This window comes from Neopsephotus bourkii, unplaced genomic scaffold (genome assembly GCF_033783945.1).
Source record: "Neopsephotus bourkii isolate Nb327-2 ecotype Australia unplaced genomic scaffold, CSIRO-AGI_Nbou_v1 NB_31, whole genome shotgun sequence".
Taxonomy (NCBI): domain Eukaryota; kingdom Metazoa; phylum Chordata; class Aves; order Psittaciformes; family Psittacidae; genus Neopsephotus; species Neopsephotus bourkii.
In genome coordinates, this window is record NW_026900548.1 from 613,603 (window position 1) to 640,273 (window position 26,671).

At 41.7% G+C, this 26,671-nt stretch overlaps 1 protein-coding gene across 7 annotated transcripts in view; it reads left to right on the forward strand.

The window, feature by feature from the left end:
• ERBB4 (erb-b2 receptor tyrosine kinase 4) overlaps nucleotides 1-26,671 on the forward strand; it is a 609,586-nt gene that overhangs the window by 482,447 nt on the left and 100,468 nt on the right. For all 7 annotated transcript variants that reach the window (XM_061344620.1, XM_061344647.1, XM_061344630.1 and 4 more), the window contains 3 exons: nucleotides 5,660-5,792; nucleotides 7,814-7,936; nucleotides 8,851-8,949. In XM_061344620.1, coding sequence (XP_061200604.1) covers nucleotides 5,660-5,792; nucleotides 7,814-7,936; nucleotides 8,851-8,949 — 355 coding nt within the window. The remainder of the gene's footprint in view (nucleotides 1-5,659; nucleotides 5,793-7,813; nucleotides 7,937-8,850; nucleotides 8,950-26,671) is intronic.

Here is a 26,671-nt window from a genome sequence, read left to right on the forward strand (position 1 = left end):
GGAGCATACAGATAACTGGACTACAGCGATCTAGAAATGTCCTTAAATACTTACTTGAGGAAGGCTTCAATGTATGAACAAGTGTGGGTAAAGAAAAAAGCAATGTTGACTCTAGATAGTCAAAACCTGTTTGATGTTTAACAGCTGAATGGACCTAGACATTGACTGCAACATTATGGTCATTCAGCATATTGAAAAGTTATGGCTAGAACCACCTGCCACTAGAGTTTAATGACAGCTCGTTGGCAGAACAGTGGAATGCAGTTTGCCCACATCTAGATTAAAGTCAGAATTGGTAGTAATCGTGAGATCAGCTGGGAGTTAAAACTGTGTTTACACATGATAAAAACTCCTAATCTGCCTATAAGATGTTGACATTTGCCAGTGTTCAAACAGCCTCAGAATAGGTGTATAAACGAGGAAGGGAGCCTTGTTCTTGCAAAAAAAAAAGAAAAGAAAGCAAAGCACATCTTAATGTGAATAACATTAGATGAGCTCTTCCCACCCCTGGGGAGCACTCTGGCAGTTGTGGTTGTAGAGCTCTGCCAGGGGAGTGCTGCACAGCAGAGAGAAGCTGTTAAAATGTACACAAATATGCTTCCCAGTCTGGCTGTTTATCTTGTGTATTTTAAATACTAAGATTACCATTCCAGGATTAGCAGAATGTGTTAGATCTCAAAAGTGCAGCTGCAAAGGGGGCTGAACTCCCCACCGCTGGAAAGGGTGAGGGATGCAGAACATATGAACTGTCCATCAGGAAAAAATCATGCTTTGATTTACAAGAAGCAGACTGTAGTGATAGGACAAGGGGTAATGGGTTAAAACTTAAACAGGGGAAGTTTAGATTGGATATAAGGAGGAAATTCTTTCCTGTAAGGGTGGTGAGGCACTGGGATGGGTTGCCCAGGGAGGTTGTGAATGCTCCATCCCTGGCAGTGTTCAAGGCCAGGTTGGACGAGGCCTTGAGTGATATGGTTTAGGGCGAGGTGTCCCTGCCCATGGCAGGGGGGTTGGAACTTGATGATCTTAAGGTCCTTTCCAACCCTAACTATTCTATGATTCTATGATGTCACGAATCCTGTTTGGATGTATAGATAAAGGTGTGGAAGGTCGAGGCAGGAGCTTAATGCCCTCAACAACTCAGCTTGAAAGCTCAATTTATTTACTCATCATATTATGTGGGTTAAAACCAAAGGTACAAAAATGGGTGTTCTTTCTTAGCTTTACTCCATGGATCCTCATTCTCTTTCCTTTCCCCTTCTGCTGCACTCGCCAGTCAATGGTATGAGACCATGTACTCATCTACATCAGTTATCAGGCTTTAATACCTCGTCTCAAAGCACGATGGGAATTGCAGATTGCCTTGGAGTGGATGGAATGATACGAGCCCCTCTGTTGTACATCCTTGCCCATCTTAGAATACTAGCTTAGAACTTTTTGCCTCAGCTGTGGTATGTGGGAATGGGTGTTGCATGCTTTTAAACACAAAACACAGTACAAGTTTAGAAAGAAATATGCATTATTCATTTCTCATAAGGGAGTACTAGAGTCTTCCCTGCAACTTTTAGCCACAGATGCACAGATTCCTGTTTAAAAGGCAGGACTTTTCCCATATTGTGATTTATTTTTTTTTTTTCCCCTCCCACTGCCTCCCCTGATGTGCACCTTCTACAGTCATGAATGGGGTATTCTGTCCTCAGCTGAGGGAAGCGGTGGGGGACAGCAAATTAATTCTATGGGGCTGAATTATAATTCAGGGTCATATTTCTTGGACTGCTCAGTCTATTCTAATGAGCCTGGAAGTTCAGAAACAGGGATTGTTTTCATCCTCTGGGGTAGATTTTCAGTGTTTAAAGGGAAGTAGTGGCTTTATCAGGAGTTTCCTATTGGGTTTGTGGTGGAGGTGAAAGAAATGTGATCTAGGATTGACTTTTGCCTGGTCATTACTTGTGCCTGACTGATATGGAACTTCCTTTCTTTGCTTGACTTTAGCCTTGCTGAGCCTTAACAGACAAATAGGGCCTCTTACTTTTAACAACATGGGGGGAAAGAGAGGAGGGGTAGTGAAACTTTTGTCTCTGCATCAACATTGCTCCTATTAACTTAAATGGAGTTAGTTTTAAGAGGACAGTAGTCTGAGGTGGGCAAATTGCATTCACAGAGGTGGTCTGGGACAGTACTGTAATGAAAGTGTAAGTGGCTTAAGCCCTTAATGCCCTAGAGATAAGGAGATTTGTGTGTCCTGCTGTATGTGAAGCTGAACCCTTAATAGGTGCATATGCAAAAAGAAAGAAAGGATTGGATTAAAATTACAAAATGGGAGAAAGGTCTTGTGTCTTCAGGAGCATCTCTGATCAGTGCCACCTTGCAGGGATTCTTGATAAACAACCCTAATAATTAGGCAAAAGAAAGGTAAACAGCATGTAAATGATGTTCACCAGGGGATTAAATAGAAGACACTGCAAACAGGAAAATGGTAGAGAAATGATACAGCAGAATTGACAATATTAGAATGAAAGGCAGATTCAGCCTAACAAATCCAAGTAAAACTAACCCAAAGGTGGTAACACCTGGAAAACTGGGCTTGGAAAATAATCCATGTGTGGTTGAAAACAGCAGTCATGCCAAAAAGCACTGAAGGCAGTGCCTTGTCATTTGGTAGGGTAGCAAATAAAACACATGGTTGTTGACTTTGGGGCTTAGCTGAGTAGCAGAGTGAGGAGAAGCTGCATGGTACACAATCACAGCATCATCCATTTCGGTCTGTGATATGTGTGATGATTTTTATGCAAGGATAGTGGACTTAGGAGTGAAGGCAACTGATCACTGTTTGAGTTGAAAACAGAACTTTTTCTGTATTTCAGTTATTTGTTTAGCATTTAAATGTGTTTTTTCTCACCTGCTGTATCATTCCTTTTACACTCCCGTTTTAATCTTGCTTAATAGTGTGTCAGTTTTAATGCAGTTACAGTGTATTTCACGTTAATGACTAAATGCCTGTTTGGTGAAGATTCTGAAAATTATTTGCCTTTTTTCATTTGACTACTAAAAAGATGAAGATTTCCTTTTTAAACTCAGTGAGAGGATCACGATAGATCATAAAGCTTCATTTTGCACTCTATAACAATAAAAGGGCTTCAAGGAACGTGTAACTTCATTTTATTTTCTTCACTAGATGTTATGTCTCCTTTGGAACCATTTCCTTATTATGGTCTATCATGTAAACATTGTTTGGAATGTAACTCTATTTTGACAGCTGTTACGATTGTTATTAATATGCACTTTAAAGCTGAGAGATCTCCTGTCTGTTTCATCAGTCTGTTGTTTGGTGATGTTAGTATGATTGTTCATACAGCATTAAAAGAAAAATCCTCTGCTCAAGAGCATTAACCAGTATTAGCTCCATAGAATCTTTTGATGTCCAATGGTTTTGATAATTGCCTATTAAAGAGTTTCTTGCATCAGCATCATGGAAAGTACATGCAAATGAAGAGCGTTGTTTTGGGTGGATATGCCAGGTCCTTTAATTAGAGCTTTGCACTCAAAATGAGCTGAGTAACCAACATAATTAGAAGGGATAATGTTATCTTAAGGCCAAAGTAGGTGAAGGAGGAGTGTCTCTGCCTGAGGAGTAGGTGGCACTGGACTTGTATTTCCCAAATATCATAATCAGTTTCACAGCCGGACAGCATCCGGCTTTCTTTATTTGCAGGCTTTATAGTTTCCATCATAAAGTCTTTGAACTGTAATAGGCCTTACAGCAATGTGTAAGGTTAATGTGTTTTCCCTGGGCAAACATAATAGTGGTGCTTTAAGCACAGTGCTTTAATAAGTAGATGTGGGAGTATGAGGCTTTGTCTCTGCTAATGTGAAGTGAGTAACACAATAGGATTGGATCTGGAAGATGAAATATATAATGATCCTAACATCTAGGCTATATTTGCTGCAAGGAGTATTTCTTTAGGTTAGCTGTAGTCTGATCCTATGGACTTTAATGCCAGTTAGAGGTTGGAGCACATTAGGTGCACTCCAGAAACGTATCTTCTGGTTTCTAACTGAAATGTTTCCAGGTTGTCTGCTTTAAAGATCTTTCTGAAACAAACTGCAGTGACAAGGGACAGTTAGGACAGTTTAGAAATGGGCTTCAAAACGGTACTCAGTGGTAAGCAGACACCTTAATATAGCAAACCAGGTTATTAGATGGCACTGCTTTCCACTGCTCTGCTTTGTGGTAGAATGTAAGAAGAAGAATAAAGGGTCAGATAAATCAAATTACTATTTCTGTGGGAGAGTCCTTTAAAATTTCAGTAGCTGTATGGTACATTTTTATTAGTAGGCCATAATGTATTTTTCATCATCACTCAGAAATAACCAAGGAAGGCTGTTAAAGCATAGCAGTGATATTTCCACAGTCTTGACAGTAGTTAACCTGTTTCCTATAGCTACCAGGCAGTGGTTTTGGCACCGTTTGTAATCTGCAGTTGTCCTGCTGTCTGTTTTTACCCATCTTTTAAGCTACTCTCCAGCTGCTGTTGGAGCCTTTTTAAGTGCTGTGAGTGTGTTTATGTCAGGATGCTGTGAAAATGCCTAATGTAAGCGTCTGGGTTGGAGGCTGCTGCCCACTCTTTAGAGATGAAGCGGGGAGAAAGAAGACTGCATCAGAGCATCTACTGCTTTGACTTCTTCAGAGAGAGCTTGCTTCTCTCCACTGACTGTGTAGGCAATCTCCAGATGTGGGCACCTAAGGCAGAGTGACTCTCCGAGGAGTTCTTTTTGGTTTGTGCTTGTATAGTGTCTACCGTGATGCCAGCCTACTATAGCCTATCACTATGGAAAAAACAAATTCGTAGCCGTAGCTCATGCTGCTCAAGAGCCTGGAAAGCTGAAAGGAGTAGTGGGGGGATGACAGGTCTTGTTGCAAAAGCTGAGCCTTGCTTGGCATTGTTCACAGGAGGTTTTTGGCTCCAACACACCAGTGTTTTGGTGTGGGATTTGGCTGTGCTGAAGAGCCACAGCAAAACCAATGGGTGTAAGTGTAACTCCTGACCAAAATGTTGTGTGTAATAGTAATGAGTCGCAAGAGGGTGTGTGGTTCTAGTCATGAGTTGTCTTCTTTAACTGTAAATACTCTCTACTTGAGTACGGTGTATGAATATGACGCCTCCAGATATGTCTGTGAAACACCACATTTGAAGTGGCCTCTCCCTTCTTCCATACTCAGAAAGGAACATGACAGTGATAGTTTGGGTATTTTTTCAGTAGTCTGTTTTCCCCTAAATCTACCAGCCCATGAATTAACCTAGTTGGAGCCAAAGGGTAAGCATAGCTAAAGCTCCTGCAGGAAAACTGCAGATACCTGTATCCTCACTTTGCCATTGCAGATTTGTGTTTACCATCAAAGTGCATGTTGTCTCTCCTTGTCCACACGACTCCTCCCATTGCATGGCAGTTTGAAGAAAGTAGAACTGGTGTATTGATTAAGACTAGAAAAGTAATACCGTATGTAAATGTGTTTCCCCTGACTTCCTGTTTGGGCTGACTTAGAAATCCTGGTCATAAGGCAGTTAATAGGTCTTCCAAGTATTGTGGTTTATGTACCCAACCGTTCTTTGGTCTCTTGCTCTACCTAAAAATAAAAGTCTGTGATTCTGATTGCTAGAACCCCTCTGATCGCTGCGGGAGTTATTGGTGGCCTCTTCATCATCGTCATTCTGGGCCTGACATTTGCTGTGTACGTTCGGCGCAAAAGCATTAAGAAGAAGAGAGCACTGCGGAGATTCCTGGAGACTGAGGTGAGGCTGGATTTGAAAGCATAGGTAGAGCTGTTCTGCTTTTCTATTCAAGATGCTCAGTTCTTCAGGTCTGTAGGAAAACCTTTTGCTAACCTCTGCAGGACTAAAGTGATGGGCTGAATGGAGCTATTTGAAGATGGTAGTTTTCGGTACATACACAGATTCATGGTGTCTGAAAACCAAAAAAGGTCCACATAATCACAAAGGCATGTTCCACCAGATTTCTGAATTCCCATCCTACTCTGAACTGAACTTGTATCAGTTGGTGATTGGTCAGATGAACCTGGCTCATCAGTAGATAGCAGCTTCTTTTCCAAAGGTCTTGCTCAGACTCATCTCCACTGTAGAGCCTGGAAGCAAATGATTTATGCATCCTCAGTCTGTTTGTCTGAGTATCTTTATACCTAGGTAGAATTTGTGTTGCTTGGTAAATACTGTTCAGCTGTATAAAAAGCATAACAGTGCCTTGCCAGTGTACTAGCCCCTTCTTAAGCGTAAATTATTTTAAGCATTTGGGAAGTATTTGCTTTGAAGTCCAGCTCTTAGTCTCCATTTGGTCATATAAAAGCTGCAGCTGGCAGTAGTTCCTGAGGGACCAAGGCCTTCTACTGAACACGTGGGAAAGTTGTTGTTTTGGCTTAGGAAATGAAGATTACATCAGGAGAATCCAGAGACAAACACACAAGCAACTATAACTTCAGCTAAAGTTTCTGTTTCTAGCTGGAGGCTATACCAGGCCTATTTTTTCATGGATCATTCTCCATAAAACTACAAACTATGGATCATTCTTTATAAAACTCTACAAGCACTTTTTTAGAGCACCACAATGCTTCTCCCTGCCATACCTATGTTGGTGGACAGTGGCACAAAAGTTGTTTTCACCCTTCACAAACTGAAAATACAGACATGTGCTGCCAGTCTGTCTACTTTGTTTTACAGTAAACCTTCTCTTTCATGGTGTAAATACTGGACATCTAAAGGATAAGGAGGGAAGAGAAATGACTTTAAAAAAAGCCCAGCACACATTATTTCAGTGATAACCTGACTTGCTGCTCTTTGGTTTTGTTGTTTTCTTACCCTGATAATTTCCAGATACTGGTATTTTTAAACACAGCTAATTAGTCTGGTCAGCTAATTCAGTAGTTCATGATGCTCTGCCGTAGGAGCAGTTCTCCAACTGCAGAGGATGGTGCATTCAGCCTTAGAAACAGACAACTTTGAAATGCTGCAGGGGTTTCAAACCAATTCAAGTAGGAGTAGCCCTGAATTATTTTCCTTCTCCTGTAAAGGAAGAGGCTATTTCTCCTTATTTAGAGAATTGTCCTGTCTGTGTGTATTTGATTTCTTTCTGAAGAAGCGCTGTTTTTCTGGCAGAGACAGTATAACATTGAGATGTGAGAACACTTTCAACTGACTGTGCCATTGTGGCTCATTTGAGAAGTTTCTTAGGGCATCTTGAGCAAATTGTTTAATTGTGCCTTTTTTCTTTAGCAAATTAGTGGCTGTTATAAATTAATGGTCTGCTATAAGATGTTTCTTTTCCTTACAGCTGTCCTCCTGTGTGGTGTAACAGAAGTTCCCTTCCCCAAAACAGACTAGGAACATGATGAGCCATTAAGTCAGGGCTATTAAAAAGAAATATGGCCAAGTTAAAAGACAATAAAATGGGCAAAAATAGAATGTGGTGCCCTGATAATAAATGCTGTATTTCTGTCATGCAGAAAATATTTATACTGCCTCCATTAGCAGGAGTCCTTGGGTGTGTTGTTGTGATACCAATTCAATTTCCAGTTCATAATCCCATCATTCAATTTCTGGTGGAAATTATTGCATGTTGAGTGAGAATTTTCTTTTCCACATCTCTTGGTTTTGTAGATGAGAAATCCCTCTTCAAGCTGGCAGATGAGTGGTCAATAGACCCCACCACTGTCTTAGTCCAGTACTTAGCTGGATTGGTTGTTTTCAGTATAAACTTCTGATGCGTTTTGAAATATTTAAGACTGTTGAATTTTCCTTCATAGCTTGTGGAACCCTTGACTCCAAGTGGCACAGCACCTAACCAAGCACAGCTTCGTATCCTGAAGGAAACTGAGCTTAAACGAGTCAAGGTTCTTGGCTCTGGAGCCTTTGGAACTGTCTACAAGGTGAGAGTGTTCATTATACAGCAGTGAGTTCCCTCATGTAACTTGGTAACAGTCACATTCTGCAAAGTACCCTGTACTGTGACGGGTTCATGAGCCATGTGTATCTGGGAAACTCAGGATAGTGGAGTTGTGTGGTAGGAGCTCACCTTCAGGCTCAAATGTTGGCTTCAGTTTTAACCAGACGTGCAGACAATCTCTTGGTGAGAAAAGGAGTGTCAGCCACAATCATTCTTGCATGCAAGAGGACTATGTAAGCTGGGCTGTCTTGATACTAAAATGCGGTATCAGTTTGTCATTCTGTTTTTACACAGTGGCTTTACAGTACAGTGTTGGAAAGCCAGATAAACTTTGTCATTTCACAGGTACCACATGGGTGTTGTAATAGTAATGACACCTTGTAAAATAACACCGTCATTAGCTAAACTGTAATACATTTTGTTTCTTCCATTTAAGTAGAGCAGATAAGTTAGGTCAGTGCAAGAACTTCCTGTTCCTGCATGATAGTATGACCTGTAATAATCAGTTTTGAGACTTTCCTGATGGATTCCAAGAGTTGAGCATCAGAATACAGATAGAAAGTTCAAATATTTAACTTCATCAGAATCAAGTCAGTGGAAAAAGTATGTGCATCTTTCATGTGCTGACATTACTCTCTAGGAATGTAGAAAAGAAAATCAGGGGGGCCTGATGAGGACATTCACAAGATCTTTCATTTTACATAACGGTTTATTTTTGCTGTAAGAAGTTGTTTTGTGGGATTTATTATTTCGGAGTTTTGTGTGTTCTTATTTCCGAGGTTCAAAACTCATCTGCATAATGTGACAGAATGCATCAAAAGGAACTGTAATTCGGAATGCAGTTTTTATGATTGTTGTTTTAGTAGTCTTCTGTCATCTTTTTTTTTCTCTTTCTAGGGTATTTGGGTCCCTGAGGGAGAAACTGTAAAGATTCCTGTGGCTATTAAGATCCTTAATGAGACCACTGGTCCAAAAGCCAATGTGGAGTTTATGGATGTAAGTAAGAGATGATCAGTGTCTTTGAGTGTTGTCTGTGGGGTGAGGAGCTGTCTTTCTGTAGTCCATAGAGATGTATGGAGGAATTTCGGCCTGTTTTCTTTCCTCATTTAAATAGTAGAGGTAGGCTTGTACACAGGACCAATATTGTGCTGATGTTCAGTAAGTGCTACAATACCATGTCCCTGCAGAAACTCAGCTGTGGAGATTTTGTGTGTATTTTGCTCCTTCTCTTAGTCTTTGAGAAGCTGTCTCAGTATTAAAGCATATCCATAGCATTCTCTATTGCAGCAAATTCAAACAAACAAACAAAACCAACCAACCAAGGTTACACCTCAGCTGCAGGTAGATCAACACTGCTTTTCTGAAGCTGTAGAGCTCACCATGTAGGTAATTTCTTTCTGGAACCCTGGGCTACCAAGATAAAGCCAGTGCCATGGTAATGAAGGGCTAGGGTTTTTTACTATGCAGATATGATGGACCTTAAGATGCCTGGGGTTTTCTTCCTAATAGTTCTTCCGTCAATAGAAGGCTGAAACTTCTCTGACTCATGTGCTAGATATTTTATTTTCCATGGCAGAGAAGATGGAGAAAATGAGGAGTTGTAAGGGAGCATCTTACCATGTGTGTGAGTCTCCACTGGTGCAGAACTCAAAGAAACAGAAATTAACCTCAGCTTTCTTCTGCTTCAGTGTTCCTGAGAACTAAGCACTGAGTCTGCAGCTGTCAGCAGCAGCAAAGCATATCAGTGAGAAGAATACTGGATTTTAAAGGCCCTTTGCTTTACTAATCTGAAATATTGTTAATAGGTCAAGATCATCATTTCCATGAATGCTCTATGTTCACAGAGTTTTTAGCTCAGTGTTAAGGTCAGGCCACACTGACACTGAATGTGCATGTCCCCCCATTCAGTGACATTTTTTGACAAATCATGGACATTTGTACTTTTTAGTAAATCCCTCTTGTGAGCTTGTAAATTGCATAGGATTTGTAAGTCTTGAAGATGTGTTCAGTGTATAGGCTTAATTTGGTTAGCATTAATGAGTGTAAACCACAAGGAGAATGCACTCCTGTTATAGCCTATTTTTACGTCTAGAAATGGATAGAAATGAACAGTTGTGGATTAGGTATTTCAGACAAATTACCACATGTGAGTTCTTAAGCAATTGAACAAAGGCTGTACAGAGGGAGGGATTTCCTTTGCTTTTCTACAGAGCACTGCACATTTATGTTGATGGCATTCAATAATCATTGTGCACAAATTTCACAAAAAGAAGGCATTTTGGCCTTCTTCAAAAGGAACGAATTTCACTAAAGGGATAAAGAGTATTAGATGTTTGCTTAATGGAAAAAATAATGGTCAAGAGTATTGTTAATGGCAGAGCTGCAGAAAGAGGAGAGCTGGTATTCAGCATGTTTTGAAGTGAATATGCAGAGAGTGCAGGGCTGCTGGAGGATCCCACCAGCTGAGGATCTGACCCCTGAGCTGATAGTGAAATCTCCTCCTCTGGTATTGATTAACCTTGAAGCACTCTCCAAAGAACATGTAAGATCCTTGGTCAGAAACAAATTTACCTGTGTGAAGTTTCATAGCTCAGCTTGATCAGCTGACATAATTCACTGGACCACATTTCCCTCCAGTTTATGCATCATAACAGCTGATAAATGGCTCAGAAATTAGGAAGGTTTTTTGGACACTCCAGGGAGTTCAGCTATGTAAGGTACACCCGCACTAGGAATGGTTTCTCTTTAAATTAACAATTTCTCATTAGTCTCTGACCTTGTTGTAACAAGGTGAGAGAAGTTAAAGTTATTTCTTTTCCCTAGAGGTTAATAATAACCTGAAGAATTGGATTTCATAATTAGTTGATAATGACAATAGGAGAAATAAGACGCTTTGTATCAGTGCTGCATTTGATATAGACACAGTGGTCTGTAACATCCTCTGCTAAGATGATTTAATTTCATTCTTTTGAAATAGCTGCTCAGACAATCATTCATATGTTCCTGCCGTCCTCACCTCCTAACCTAGGCAGTTATTCCCTGGAGCAGCCCACCTTGTTTTAAAGAGAATGATCGATGGTTTTAATGTGACTGCTCCTCTCTGTTGCAGAACATTATGAAGAAAATTTAAGCGTACATGTGAAAGCAAAATGCATCTATTGTGATTCCAGTAAAAGAGTGTTATGAATAGTTGCTGTTGGTTAAAAACAGCTGTATCAGATTTTTTACAGGTATTGAAGTGGTCAAGTGCCATTATGAACATGGTAGGGGTTAACTCTCACATAAGTGCCTGACATCTTGGTTGTGAATACGAAGAGGAGGTTAGAGGAAAGCTGGGGTCATTTACAAGTCACACCTTGACTTTCATATTTTGGACTTGCCAAATACAGGTGTATTTTGTCAACAGTTACTTCTTACTCAGTTGTGTATGTCCTTGTATTTGCAAGTAAAACTTAGCAATACTTTTAGAGAGGCTCTGGAAAATGCAAAGCCTCCTGTAACCGGTGCTTCGTGTACAGAGAGAGTACTTGGGACACTTCAGCATCTACAGAAAAAGCTGATATAGATGTTAGTGGCATTGTCTTTAGGCTCTGGTTAGAACTTATAATGTTGGCAGAATGTAAGTCTAAAAGTGCTTTGTGAGCTCCTGAAATTCTACTAAATGTTATGCTAAAAGAGTAAAGAACAACAATTTGGCTACTGGGCTGTCATTTCAGCATCTTGAACACCTACTAATGGATCTGTAATGACTATAATGATATAATGCATGATGTTAGTACCTGCTATGGCCAAACACCTCCCACCCTCCTTCCATCAGGGGATGGTGAATTGGCTATCATCAAAAAGTACTATTTCACTGTTTGGAATTCTGACTCAGGGAGTTGCAGCAATCTTGTTTACCCAGCTTTCTCCACACATTCCCAGCTAGTTCTTTTACACTGTTCCCTGCTTTCGTACATAGCTTTTATCACTGCAGTAGTCTGTGTCCGTTATGCAATCTGAAGTGTAACCCATGCTGACAGAAGCAGAAAGTACATGTGGGAGCAGCTGAGGGACATGGGGGGGGGGGGGGTTTAGTATGGAGAAGAGAAGGCTCAGGGGGGACCTGATCGCTCTCTACTGTCAACTGCCTGACACGAGGTTGTAGTGAGGTGGGATCCGTCGCTTCTCCCAGGTAACAAGGGATGGGACAAGAGGAAACAGCCCCAAGCTGCACCAGGGCAGGTTTAGATGGAGCTGAGGAACAATTCCTTCCCCAAAGGGTGCTCAGGCATTGGAACAGGCTGCTTAGGGCAGGGCTGGAGTCACCGTCCCTGCAAGTGTTCACACACCGTGTAGATGATGCCCTCAGTGCCATGGGTTAGTGGTGGCCTTGGCAGTGCTGGGGAGCGGTTGGACTGGATGATCTTGAAGGTCTTTTCCAACCTGGTTGATTCCATGATTCTGTGACTTCTGTGGGTTTGTTTTCACTGTGCAAATGTTATTGCTACTGTGTTGTAAAATGTAGGTTTGCTTTTTTTTTTGCACCTATGTCTGAATACATATTATTTCTGTAATAATTTCACAGTCTAAAGAATTTCCCCTTGGGTGTTGAAATGGGTAGGTGCTTAAGTTGTGGGGCGTAGTTTTTCCTCCTTTGCTGGTCACACTTTTATCATCCCCAGGAAAGTGCTGAAATTAAATTGAGAGTGCAGTTGTTCTTGTTAGTGTGGGAGGGAACTCACCAGTGGCCACAGGGGGTGTCAGGAGAGAAGCGTGTTCCGCTCGTCACATTAGGGCTGGTAGCAGAATATATGAAGGTGCTGAGTTTTAGGGAGAGAAGAGGCTTGTTGTGGGGAAAGAAGGCAAATATGCAGCCAGGAGGATACTTGATAGTAAAACAGGGACTTACAGTTTCACTTGTGAAAACAGTTTCCCCTCCTGAGCCTCAAATTGTATGGCTGTTATGATTGTCTAACAAGTCAAGTAGCCATTGACCTGATGGGATGGTTTAACATCAAACCAGATACTTGACTGATAATGTAACACATTCGAAAGTCACGCTGCAGTTGGAAAGCATAACAAACCATTTTTGAGGCTGAAAAAAAAACCAGTTAAACTAACTTGTCATGGGGAAACAGACAATTGATGAGGGCCTTTCCTCTGTAGCCCTCTAAATTCAGACATTTCCAAGAAGTAATCCTGTGAGCTGTGAATCTGTCCAGGGTTTTGATCCACTTGCAAGTTTAATCTATCCTCTCTGAACTTAAATGCTCCATTATCTGTTAGAAAATAATTAGAGGCTGCAAGCACAAGTCAGCATACACAGAGTTCCTTGGGAGTCCCTGAGCTCATTGAGATGAAGACAGCTTGACTGATGATGGTCAGCTGATACTGGGCCAGAAGCTAATAATAGAAGGCAGCGCTGCTTAGCTAGGTGAGAAAGTTAACTTGGGAAAAATTAAACTGAAGGGTTTGGGATTTATGGTTGGAAATAAATTTCCTATTCTCATTTGTTTCCTAGTAAGAGAGCTTCCGAGGCACTTGGTTTCTTTTATGGTTTTATAATTAAGATCTAGGGGGTTTCTTGACTTTGCCTGGACTTACTGTAGTCCCCCACTGTCTCTAGAAGCAGTGTTCACTGTGCGGGAGAGCATTTGTTAAGTGAGGTGCAAAGGAAGTAAGTGACAATGACCTCCACCAGGTGTGCAGCAGACAGATTAAAGCTGCATATAAGGGAATGATATCCACATCTTTTTCCAGCCTAATTGACTGGATTAATAAAGCAGTCGGATGTCTTGACCTGCAGAAAGAAACAGCTTTTCCTAAATTGCAAGTCTGTCTTACAGTAAAGACAAGTCCTCAAGACCATTTGGCATTAGACGTAAGAAGGTTCTAAGCTGAAGCTTTTGCTTTCTCTGCCACTTGTGGCTTTCACAGAGCCCTGGGGTGCTCCCTGTGGACACTGTGATGTAGTTTCTCAGTTGACAGATGCATTTACACTGAGTGTTCTTGGAAGATTCTGCTGTACAGGACTATGCAGGTGACTGGAGAAATATTTTTGCCTGTCCCTTAAATTACTTTCAATTCCTTGTATACATTTCCTGCTCCCTAGCCAAGTGTTTGACCCAGCTCTTCAACAATCAGTGTAGATGCTTCTGAAAGCCTGAGAAGACGTTGCTGCTAGCAGTACTGGGATCCAGGAGGTTCCACTGGCTGCATGGCTGCTTGAGAAACACAACTGAGGTAATCTTGAACCTCCATTTAAAAGGCAGCTTTAGGATCAAATGAAATCCTTTATGGCAGCAGTGAGACTTTTTCCTCATCTTCTTCTGCTGTCATTTCTGTAAACATCCTCCCTTCTACCAGGCATCCCTGTAAGAATAGCTGATGATGAGCAGCAGTGTTGCTGCCCTGCCTGGCAGTGTGCTTCATCTGCGATTCAGACAGGTGTTCTCTCTCCATCATATGAAGTTGCTGGGGTTGGGCAGCAAGGGCTGACCTAACTCATCTGATTGTAGACTCCCATTTGTGCAGTGTCCCCTCTTTCCTCCCACTTATGCTGTAAGTGTAGCCACTTAGGAGGGGAAACTGTTTGCTTGTCAGTTCCAGGCACAGAAGCTCACTGTGATTGCAATTACAATTTCCAGCTTGTCCAGAGATGCCAGAAATCAAGCTGTCCTTGAGAGCTCTGCATACCATGCACAAGCCCCCAGAGTGATCAGCCTCTGCAGAAGCTGGAAATCTGATCACTGCTGAAGGTTGACTGCTTTGAGTCAGCCGAAGATTAACTGTTTCAAGGCCACATTTGTGTTTAGTTCCATCCTAAGTAGTAATTTTCTCTTTATATGTTTACGTCAGTAATTTTTCCTTCTATGGTATGCGAGGGTAAGATGTACGTGTGTGTCAGGTTTCCATATGCAAGAGCATGTGGCTGTGCAGAGAAGCTATATACACAGAAGGGATGAAGTACAAGCACAGCCAGCCAGCACGGTCTGTTTGGAAACAGTTCTGCAGGCATAACACCAAACTGGAAAATACAGTGAGGGGGAGTTTGCCTGCTGCTGGCAATGGGGGGAAATCTGAGCCCTATTGAAATCAATGGGAGCTGTGAATTTGCCAGTGAATTCTGCAGAGACAGGACTTTACCTCTAGAATCATTCTTCCAAGTCTGCCACAGGTTTAAGGGAGAATCACATGCTTTAGAGAGTGACTGCTGGTATAAGATATTCCTAAATGAGTTCAGAAGTATATTGAGAAGCTTTGTGTTGAGGGCAATGGCAGAAAATCTGAGAGTTCATATTGCATTATGACTTGGAAACCCTGCATAAGGTTTGGTAAATCTGTTAGTGGGGAGATCAGGAAGGAGTGTTAGTTTATTCCCTGGAAAACATAGCTGGGGATTAATGGAAGCCACTAAAAATCCTAATCAAACTCAAGATGTAGTTTTGGCTGTAAAAAGTTTCTGTGTGCATATGAAGGAAACATTTCAAAATGCCATCTTATATCATGACTTCTTTTTAAAGGTATGAGGTACACCAGTAACATGGTTGATACTTGTTGCTTTGGAGTGTACATTTGAGCTTCATTACTGAAACATGAAGTTATTTGCTTCACTATATGTGTTATTGTTATGAAGGTCAGGATCCCATAGTTGTCCCTTTTTCCTGGGAAATTGAACAGGCAAAAGATGGAAATACTAAAAAAGAAGATTAGGCAGAGAAGCAGTGCTAAGAGTGATACAGGAGAATTCAAATGGGAGACTTAATCAGAAGTGCTTGGGATTTGTATTTCCTTTATGAGTTTTCTGTTGCTTATGATACCATGGGTCTCTAGTTTTTGGCATTGTGCTTCATGTTGCCACCCTATGCTATACATTCAGGTCTGGCTCTGAGCAGGAATGCTTTCCTCCAGATTTGTACTTTCCCAGGACTTCCATGCTTTGTATCTGGATGTGTGCCTTTAGGAGAGCAATCTTACGCACTTCAGTAAAAAATTCTAATGGATACTGTAATTTGGGGGACTTAGCTTCCAACATGATAGTGCCTCCAGGTGGTAGTCTTCTCCTGTGCAAAACCAGTGGATGGTGTGATTTAAGGCAGAGGGGGAGAGGTTGCCTGTCCTGGAACAGGTCCTGCTGGAGTGCAGCAGTGGAGGTTATAGCTGATGGGCTTGTAATTACACACAATAAGAAACAGCCTTCCTTAAATGTCAGCAAAGTGACTGGGATGCTGGAATTCTTTTCAGAGTCTTTCTGACATTCAGATGCAAAATGCAGAACTGAAACTGACAAAACTTGGCAAGATGGAAGATGATATTATTGAATAATGCTTGGTATGTTATGAGAAAAAGCTGACACAGATACCCAGTTTTATAGCAGACTTGGGCACACAGAATTGGACCACTAGTGCTGACTAACCACTAAAAGAAACTGAATTTAAGAAGGCTGTATTTAAGAAACTTCATATTGCTTTGTGTTTTTGCTTTGTGCCCCTAGCTCACATTAGCAATAGAAAACAGGCATACATTAATGTTTAAGTTCCTAAAGGGCAGTGCTTATGCCAGAATGTTGCCACACTGATAAAAAAATGCAGGTTTTTATGGAACCTGTGTTAATAAAAAAGAGGTACTGTTTCCACAGGCTTAACTGTAACGCATCCCAAACAAGCCATCACTAGTTTGAGGTTAATGGTGGACCTAATGAGGTTTCAGGAGAAGACTGAAGAAGAAATGTCTTGATATTTAAGTCAGCTATAAAACTGCATGTATGTGCTGGGTAATCATTTCTGAAGTACACTTGTCTGTGAATTTAGTTCAGTGCCAGATGGATAGGCTATTACATCCCAGTTTTTTCATGAAAGGAGACTGATGGGGCTGTGTGTGAGCTCCAGCACATGCTGCAACTCACAGATCAGCAACAATGCACGAAGTGAGCAAGAGCAAAGGGCCCTGGAGGATCAAGGCATCGTATTTGTCATACTTGGGTTTAAACTGCCAAATTGCCGAGTCAGCTTAAGAGATATCAAGGGGGTTTGTGTTGTAGTGAGGAAAAACAATCCAACACTGTTTTATACATACAAATATACACAGTGTCCATTTTTAATAGACATTGAAGGGTACAGAAACACAGGCTTACAGGAGCTGAACTTGAAGTATCACTGTTGGAATATTATTTATCTTCAAGATACTGTAGTTCAGGATACTTCTCCCTTAGTGATTACTCTTAAAAATTGTTTTCCATATGTCAGTGCTGCTGATCCAGACACCTCTGATACATCAGCAACTGTCACAGATTAATAAACATTAAATCATTAACATCTGTTCATATTAATATTTTACATATTATTTGAAATAAGACAAGGAAATCTGGTACATGGCTGGATTGTTGATACTCTTTGTAATACTCTGCTGGTACCTTTTAGACTTCACTGCAGTAACTAGGACAAACAGCTAGAGCTGGGGTCACAGCGTGGCTGGCAGTCCACCGACCAATAATTGCTGGTTTGAAATGCTTGGTCCTTCAATACTGAAACTGTAGTTCCAAAAGGAAAAGGTTTCACAGAGCAATATTTTCTGTATTAACTTTGGTGTTGCTTCCTGTTGTAATATACATCATCTCTTGGACCTACTCAGATTAGAAAACCTTTGTGCTGTGAAACATGGTGAGCTTGTGTCTGCCTCAAAAGGCTCTCAGTCAAGCTAAAAACAACAGATAAAGGGTAGAGAATTTTTTTTTGTCATACCCATTTCTAGGTGGGAATAGAATGTGAATAGCAACACAGATTTCATCACCTGTAAGCTAACTGTTAATTGGGTTCTTTATTAGTTCTTATTTTGAGGCATGTTCTGGTTTTGAATTGGCTTGGAGTGTTTGCTTAGAAAAGCAGATACTGTATGAGGTTTGTTTTCAGACAAAACTGTGTCACCTACTTACCAATAACGTCTCCAGTGTTCTTTCCAAACACCTCTTGTCAGCAGTCAGTGCTTTCCCCCACATTAGGTATTTTAAAGAAGCTGGATGACACTTGCGAGAAGGCAAATTGTGTATTAGCAACAGAAGAGAGAGAATAGGTAGGCTTACCTCTTGGTTACTTACAGTGTGATTACAATTGTATCCTGAATATTTCTGCTTTATACAGAATATCAGGTTTTTAATTACATGGGCAAATATGTACTGTACAGAACAGAACTACATGGGTTTCAGAGAGACCAGGGCCTGTTGTTATCTTAATGCTTTACATGGCAAAAGATATAAAAATATTTAAGCCAATACAGCTATGTAGATTTTTGAGGTATGCTGAGAAATTGCAGCTGTGTTGTATTCGCTCAGTATGAGCTTCAGAGGCATTCCTTGATCCACTTGCATAGGTAAATTCTATTATATAGAGCACTACCAATGCAAAGGTAGGGCATAGCCAAGTTAAATTAGAGTTTATATGATGGATATGTAAGACCTCAGTAAAGGTCTTACATAATAAAGTAGGAGAACATGGAACAGTTCCCCAGGCTTCAATTTACTGAGTGGAGGTAATGTCAGTGGATAATCAACCCCCAGATTGAGTCTACTATGCAACGTTCCTGGGATTGAGGATGTTTGGTGGGCAGGCAGTGTCTTTCGGTGGAGTTCAGTGGGATCATTTGTATGTGTATATAAAAGCAAGATTTAGCTTTTGTATGTTTTCTGATGCCAAGCAAATTATCGTTCTTTAAAATGAAGTGTTGGTTTAGGTCAGTGGCTACAGTCACCTCCTAAAAACAGAAGTCCTCTGAGAAGTTGTTAGTAATGAAAGTGTTTGGAAAGAAACAGGATTTGAAATGAGGAAAGAAAGTGTTTTTCCTTAGTTAAATGTTTTCTTGGCAAGATATTGAACAGATATTTCTTGGTAAAATACATTAATTTGCAGGAATGAAAAGGATGAGTTTCTGCTGAAGCTTTTCAGCAGGAGATAAATTCCAGTGAATTCTTCAGCTAGGAAATGTTTTAGAAATATGATAGTGATTGAAATACCTGTTTTGTCATTTTCTGAATGAGCTCTGGTAGGTTTCTGTTTTGAAGCCATTGGTTATTTCACGAGTCAGACTCTAATAAACATTAGGCAGGAATGCTGTCAAATCCAAATTGCAATATTACACATTTTCATGTGTGATTAAGTTGTGGACAGCAGAGAGAAGGAGTGGGGGGACTGGGTACTTTGTCTTTAGCCAAGTACAGGATGGGGAATGTTTTCCAGTGCTGGGTCTTGTCTGAGGGGCTAAATACTGTGTTCTACCTGATTTTAAGCAGGGCAGGGAGGTGCTTCTAGTTCCTCTGTGACTAATCTATCAGGTGAGAGCACAATTTACATTCTTGACAGTGCTGTCATTCAGATGAGAACATAGATCCAAGTGAAACTCTAGACTACCTAAAGTTATTGATGTCATGGTAATGACAGCTTGGCAAGCTCTCAAAGTGTCCCAGAGCTCCAGAAAGTGTCTTAAACTACACCGTGTCAACATAGACATGTTTCTAGCTCAACTGAAACTTGCAGATCAGCCCTCCGGCCTGCAGTTGAGCTGGTGCTGGAAAAGTGAGTGATGCTCATTCTGCTTATGTGGCCAGGGGTTCCAGTTTTTCTAGTAGAAGTTTCCATGGCAGTGTCACTTAGAGCGTTTTTTGCTCTCTTTCCTAGACCTAGTGGCTGTTGAAAAGCAGATTCACCGCAGTCAGCCTTGTCAAAGCTTGCTGTAGGAAATGCTAGCAAAAGACATTCGGGTTTTGACTTGTAGAGTCCTTTTACTTGAACAGACCTTCAAAAGTTCTGGATCTTGATACCACACCGTCATACCAGCATAGTTAAATGTTCCTGGGATGATTGTGGTAATTCTCAAAAGAGAACAAAAGTGTAATGTAAATTATTATTTTCCCTATTGATACCACTCTTGAAATTATGGATTATTTATGAAATAGGCATTCCCTCCTGCAATACTGCAAGTTTAAGTGGTGGTTGTCCATAACTTTATGTTCTTGACTTCTATGCTTCAGTGAGATCTTGTTTTTACAAGAGTGTCTTCACAGCCACAAAGACAAACTAATAAATACAGTTGTATTTATTGATTTGTCTGAGGCTTTTGTATTGGAAGCAGACAGTTGGCCCCTCATTCATGCAGGTTTGTTCTTGGAGTTGTTCAGCTCACCCTGACAGAAATCTGGACTGGAATATGGCCACACATTGCAGATCAGTCAGTATTTGATGTGGGAGTTATTGCAGACATCAAGATTTTATCCACATGAAAAAAAATTCATTATTATTATATTGTTATATATGTATTGCCCTGACAGTAGGACATACTCAAATATTAGGGATGGATATGAAACCTTATTATTCAAGCATAAGACAAGCTGCCAGTCTTTAGGGTTTATAAGAACCACCATATGCCATCCCCCTCTCCTTTTGCCCCTTCCCAGGAATGTGCCTGTAGAGAGGCAAGGGATGTGAGCTGCCTTCGCTCTCCTTTGCACTGACTTCCTAAGTTCTGGCTGTTTTTCAGAGCCAGGGTGCTGAGCTGGGTGGGCATCATCCCATAGGTGGCCATGGAAGGGGATGGAAGAGCCATCCCGGCTTGCAGCCACTTGCTCATCCCACCCAGCCGCAGCAGGACTGGGGAGAAAACAGGAGGAACAGGAGAAAATCCTGCATCAAAATACGGATAGGGAAATTGGTCGCTGATAACTGTCACAGGCAAAACAGACTTGACTTGGGGAGTTGAATTTATTGCCAGTTAACATAAACATTTAATAGCTAACTCAGCAAACAGAAAAACCCAATCCCACATTAGAACATCTGTGGAAAAAACCCACCTTCCCCCCCCTTTGCCTGGCCCTACTCCAGTTAGCTGTTCCTGGCTGGTTGCTGCCTGCAGCAGCTCTGTACTCTTCAGCCTCTTCCTTCTGCAGCACCTCTGCTACCACAGCCCTGCCACGTGCACCCAGTGCTCCCTATATCTGCTATTCTAGCAGTGTCCTAAAGCTGGACGGGATCTACCCAGCAGCAAGGGTAAGGACCACATCACTGGATGGAGAAGGGCTCGTCCAGGATGGAGGTTCTGCCATGGCAGGTGAAGCACAGGGCAGAGCTTAGCCACACAGCACCTGGGAGAGATAATGTAGATGGGAGGTGTATGAATTTTGGTGGTGGCAGTGATCTTCTTTCAAGCCTATTTTACAGAGATTTTTGATTTCATCTTTGGGAGAACAGTAGGTCAATGAGATGGTAAAAGAAAGTAGAGAAGAAAAGGGTGGAAGAAGAACTGTAGAAACTCAGGAGAAAGTAGGAGGTAGAGTGATACCAAAAGGAAGAAAGCTCTGTACTACAGGAAATGTGTGGCAGCTTTTGATGACTTTGTGGTTCGTTGACACCAGCTTGTTAAAAAATAAATCTAACAGTGAACCAAACAGTCCAGTGAAGCTTTTGTTTAAATATCATGGTTCCTTTGCAGTGCTTGAGTCATAGAATCATAGGATCATAGAATAGTTAGGCTTGGAAAGGACCCTAAGATCATCAAGTTCCAAAGAATTTCCTCCTTACATCCAATCTAAACTTCCCCTGTTTAAGTTTTAACCCATTACCCCTTGTCCTATCACTACAGTCCCTAATGAAGATGCCCTCCCCAGCATCCCTACAGGCCCCCTTCAGATACTGGAAGGCTGCTCTCAGGTCTCCATGCAGCCTTCTCCAGGCTGAACAGCCCCAACTTTCTCAGCCTGTCTTCATATGGGAGGTGCTCCAGTCCCCTGATCATTCTTGTGGCCTCCTCTGGACTTGTTCCAACAGATCCATGCCCTTTTTATGCTGAGGACACCAGAACTGCACACAATACTCCAAGTGAGGTCTCACGAGAGCAGAATAAAGGGGCAGGATCACCTCCTTTGACCTGCTGGTCACGCTCCTTTTGATGCAGCCCAGGATACAGTTGGCTTTCTGGGCTGCAAGCACACACTGCCGGCTCATGTTCATTTTCTCATCGACCAGTGTGATACTCTTATGCAGCTGAATATAGATGAGGGAAACATGGAGATGAGTCTACTTTGAATTCTCAGTTGTGGGGGGTGAAATACCTGGATTATGTAACTTTGATTAAAGCAACTCTTAATGTTGATGGTACACTTGACGCGATTGTGTTTCAGTCAAATGCTATCCCTTTAAATTGATCTTGAAGGAAGAGGGAGCTTCGAGTGTGTGATTATGAAGTGAAGCTTTTCAGTGATAACCAGAAAATTTCAAAGCAGTGTCCCAAGACTCCTCAGAAAGGAGTGAGATCTTGATGGATTTTTCTTTCCCCCTCTATCACTCACTCTCTAGCCCCTGCCATCACTCAAATCAGAAACCAAAGCAATAATTCCCTTCTCCTGAAAGGAATCTGCAGCTAAGGCTGAGCATGTTTATATGCTGGTCAGTGGTAAGGTCTGTTTGAAAGGATTGCTTTATTAGGCTGTACATTTAAGACTTCAGATATCTTTGCTAGTTACATGAAAACAGTAAGAAACAAATTACTTCTGACAGACTATTCTGAAATAATGACGCATGTCACAAACTGTAAGTAAAACATTTGTCACAATATGATAGAATACTTTTTACCGAGATGTGTGCACACTGTTAAAGCACTTGCATCCGCTCTGCAAAGTGGCCAGTCTGAAACCCACTGTTAACTTCTGGCATCTTTCAGTGGAAACATTTCTGGTTGCTGAGGCCCTGAACTCTTGACCATTTATGCATAAAAGTGAACTGAAAATGGGCTACACTGTGCTTTCTCATCATGAGACTCAATGTTTTCAGGCAGAGTTCACAGACAGGCTGGTGGGAGTTGTCTCCTGACTTGGATGTTTGATGGAAGATCTTCACTTTGCTGCTTGTGCTAAGAGGTCTATTCCTTTAGACTCGAGATTCTTCCTCAGCTGTCTAACATGATCTCCGACGAATTGGGAGACTTACTTGGTACAAAGTCAGCAGGAAGAAATAAGGAGCATGTGGTGTGTGAGTTATGCAAAATGCATCTCCTACGCCTAACTATAAGCACTTGAGCCCCAATGGAGTCAGATGGTTGCCCATGCCCTCAGTTTCTGCAGGGCAGGGATCATGATGCTGGTTTTTGTTTGTTTTTACTTTGTGTTGCTTCAAGATAATATAGACAGCCAGATTCGATTCTATAAGCACGTGAAGGTATCTAGTCCTGAATTAATAGGACCTACTGCTTCTCTGAGGTAGGCACAGAATACTGACCCAGCAGTCTGTAGGCGTCCCCTGCAAGAGGGAGAGCTTTCAGATCCCTGAATTGGGATAGTTTCACCTAAGTGTTTGGAGAAAAGTGAAATTTGAATCACATGGGGCAATTGCATGTGTTTGAGTTGTCAAGAGTGCAGTCTGGGCCTCTGCAGTGTTGAGTCAGTAAGGCTACATACCCTCTGTGCTGTGTGCAAGTGCTGTGACAAGCAAAGGAGTCTCAGAGGGTATGTCTGTTCTGAGAAATACAGCACATTTAAAGACACACACCACCTCCAGAAAAAGCTGTGCACCCACTTAGCAGTGCCTCAGCCAGAGACCTCTCCTTCCCTTCCCTCCCCTCCCCAATGTGTCTGCTCCTAATGAGTACACAGCAGTTCATGGAAATGCAGCTGTGGCAGTTAGTGCAGTTACTGTCCCACTGTTGCTACTATCCCACTATGGGCTCTGATATCCTGTGGTTCTCTATGACTGCATCTTTCATTTCAACATGAGACATTTCAACAGAAGCTTTCGAAAGAGTATCTGCCCAAATGGTGAAAAACTGCAGCAATGCTGTAAAGCAATTGAAAACAGAATCTTGCATAGGAAATACAGGGGAAATAGAACAGTAGGGATTGTTGTCATATACGATCGATGTGACCATGTGTCTATGGTGTGCTGTCTCTCAGCTTAAGTACTTGTGCAGACTGTGTAGGTTAAGTCAGCTGTAACCTAAAAGATGTCCAAGACGTAACAAATGAAAGTCATTGAAAATATGTTGGGCTGCCATTGGATCTGCCCTGAATTGGACCAGACCTGCATTCCAGACAGGTGTTTGCCCTGGCCATCAGAAACGCTGTAAAATTAATGTAAAAAGCAGTGTATTCACTGTAGTATCTCCTGTTAACACAGCACAGCCCCTGCTTTCAGGAAAATGTATAGCACAGTACGAAGTCAGCTTTTAAGTGCATTTATTTACTTTACAATGATTAGGAAGAACAGAAGGACTCTGCTTTTCTGGCTTGTTTTGTATTGTTTGAGGGCATTTTATGGTGAGGACAGTTAGAAGGTAAGGAAACCAAAGATTTTTCAGACTTTGTCTCTGCTTACTGAGCTCTTTATTGGTTATGTATGTTCATTTGGAGCAGTGACATTGACCCTGGGCTTGCTGAACTGGAGCAGCAGGTCTGTGATGTTTCTCCTGCACATGCTCTGCAGGATACCACGTGTATGTAGAGCACTAAAAGGGAAGATTGGCTGCCTGTAAGTTAGCTTCTCCTGGTGCTCTGTGTGGTATGGTCATGGGTGCTCAGGAAGCTTAAGTGTTAACAAGTCTTCAGAAGGGATATCTTCTCCCATCTGCCAGGTATTTAAATCTGATATAAGGGCATCATCAGTATTGCTTCAAATGCTAATTCTTTTGCTAAGTGAAATGTTCAGCATCAAGAAGATAGGTTACCAAACCCTGCATTAGAAGCTGCTGGGATCCACCCCACAGGGCAGGACTCTTAATGACACAACCTGTTAAACGTGTTTCAGAGCCTTTGTAGGCATCTGAGGAAAGGTCTCTTGATCTGTATTGACGCTCAGATTTTCTTTAGAGCATGGTTGTCGACTCAGCAGGGTGATGGTGCACTGTTAGGTCTGCCTGGTTCCAAGACCTCAGGGGCCTCAGAGTTATCTCTAGCATAGAATCACAGACTGCTTCGGTTTGGAAAGGACTTTAAGATCATCCAGTTCCAATCTGCTTCCGTGAGCAAGGATGTTTCACACTAGACCATTCTATGATTCTGTGATCATGCTGGCTAATATTTATGTTCAGCTGTCAATTATAATTGTCAGCAATAACACATGGAGGTAGGAAAGGAGGAAGTTAAATATTATCTTAAAAGGTGTGCTGCAGGTATTACTCAGAGCACTCTTTCTTTCTTAGTCTTAAGAACTGGTTTTTCTTCCTCACCCTGGAAGGCTTTAGTTGGAGTTTGAGTTACTTTTCACAATTAGTAGTTCAATTAAAGGTATTTCAAACATGGCTGCAGGTTATAGATAAATCAAGAAACTGTTAGGCAGGATTTTCAAAGCTATTTAAGGAATGAATGCGACTTAAGTGACCTGTGAGAAGCGAGTGGCTAGTTGCCTTTTTCACCTGTGTTGGCAAGTGCTTTTAGCTAGGTGTAACCCTGCATTGTATCATCACAGTGGCAAACAGCTCTCATGGGTTAACTGGGCTCTACCTGTCTAAGCATGTTTTGGCAGTCTGAGGGCTTCTTCTGGCCTCTTGCTGTGGGGATAGCAATTGTACCTCCTCAGACCCGCATTGACATAGCTGTGCTGACAGAAACCTGTGTCCCAGGTCTGGTGATGTCTGAATGGGATCTGTGAAGTCCCCCGTCTTCTTGAGTATGCTACTGTGTTACTAAATGCACATGATGGATCAGCATAAAGCATTGAAATAACATTTATGTCTTGTTTAATATAGGGTTGTGTATATAAATCACAGGAGTTGAGCTTAACGTGGCAATAACTCAGCTGCACTCAAAAGGGACAGCAGAGAGGAATGATCAATGTGACATGATTTCTTTATACAAAATGGCATGTCTGAGAAGTATAATACTGAGTTGAACATGGGAGGCTCAATTGAAGTCACTTGCTATTCTCTCTGTGGTGAGGCTGGTGGGACACAGCAATGGCCCTGCCAAGCTACCTGTGGGATTAGCTGCCTTCTGCATCAAGGCCTTTCTTTACCAGCCTTCCCCTAGGAAATTAACACCGTAAGCACTGCTGTGTGTAGAATATACATACGCAGCCTTGGTTTTAAGTAACTCAATTGAGTAACTCATTTGAGATCTTGTAGTATCCTAGCCTCAGCTGGTCAAGGTTCACCGTAAACTGCAAAATATGTCCTAGCGGTACGGGCAAGCTGAGGTCTGCAGTTGCTACCTGTGCCTAAACTGTCTGTTTTATAGCTGCCCCGTGTATGGCTGCCACACACTGCTGTGATATTTAATACCTGAGTAGCAACAGCATAAAGAAACTCCAGGAAGAGATTTAGTTTGGCTAGTGAGTTACTCTTGTGATAAGACTTGTTGCTGCTGCAGATCAATAAAGGAAAGTGTCTGATGTCCGACAGGAGCCTTTCAAAACTGTCATCACTCCTGTCCTTTCTCAGGTGCTAGCATGAGGACATGATGTTACAAAGTCTCCTGAGGGAAAGAGAAAATACCGTATCTTAATAATTTCTCTCTCCTCCTTCCCTTTCTTATTTCAACCTTCAAAGAACTGGAGAGAAAGATGAAGCGATTTGGGGCACAGTTCCTACCTCTGCTTGAGACTTCCTGTGTGACTGTGGATAGTAGACTGTGCTTTTCTGTACCTCAGTTTCCTCTCCACTAAATCAGAATAAGCACAATGTCAAAACCACCTGTGTATTTGTGCCAGTAGAGACAAGATCTGCAGCTGTGAGGCTCCCAAAAGATGTGGGGAATTGCAGAGGCTGGTTT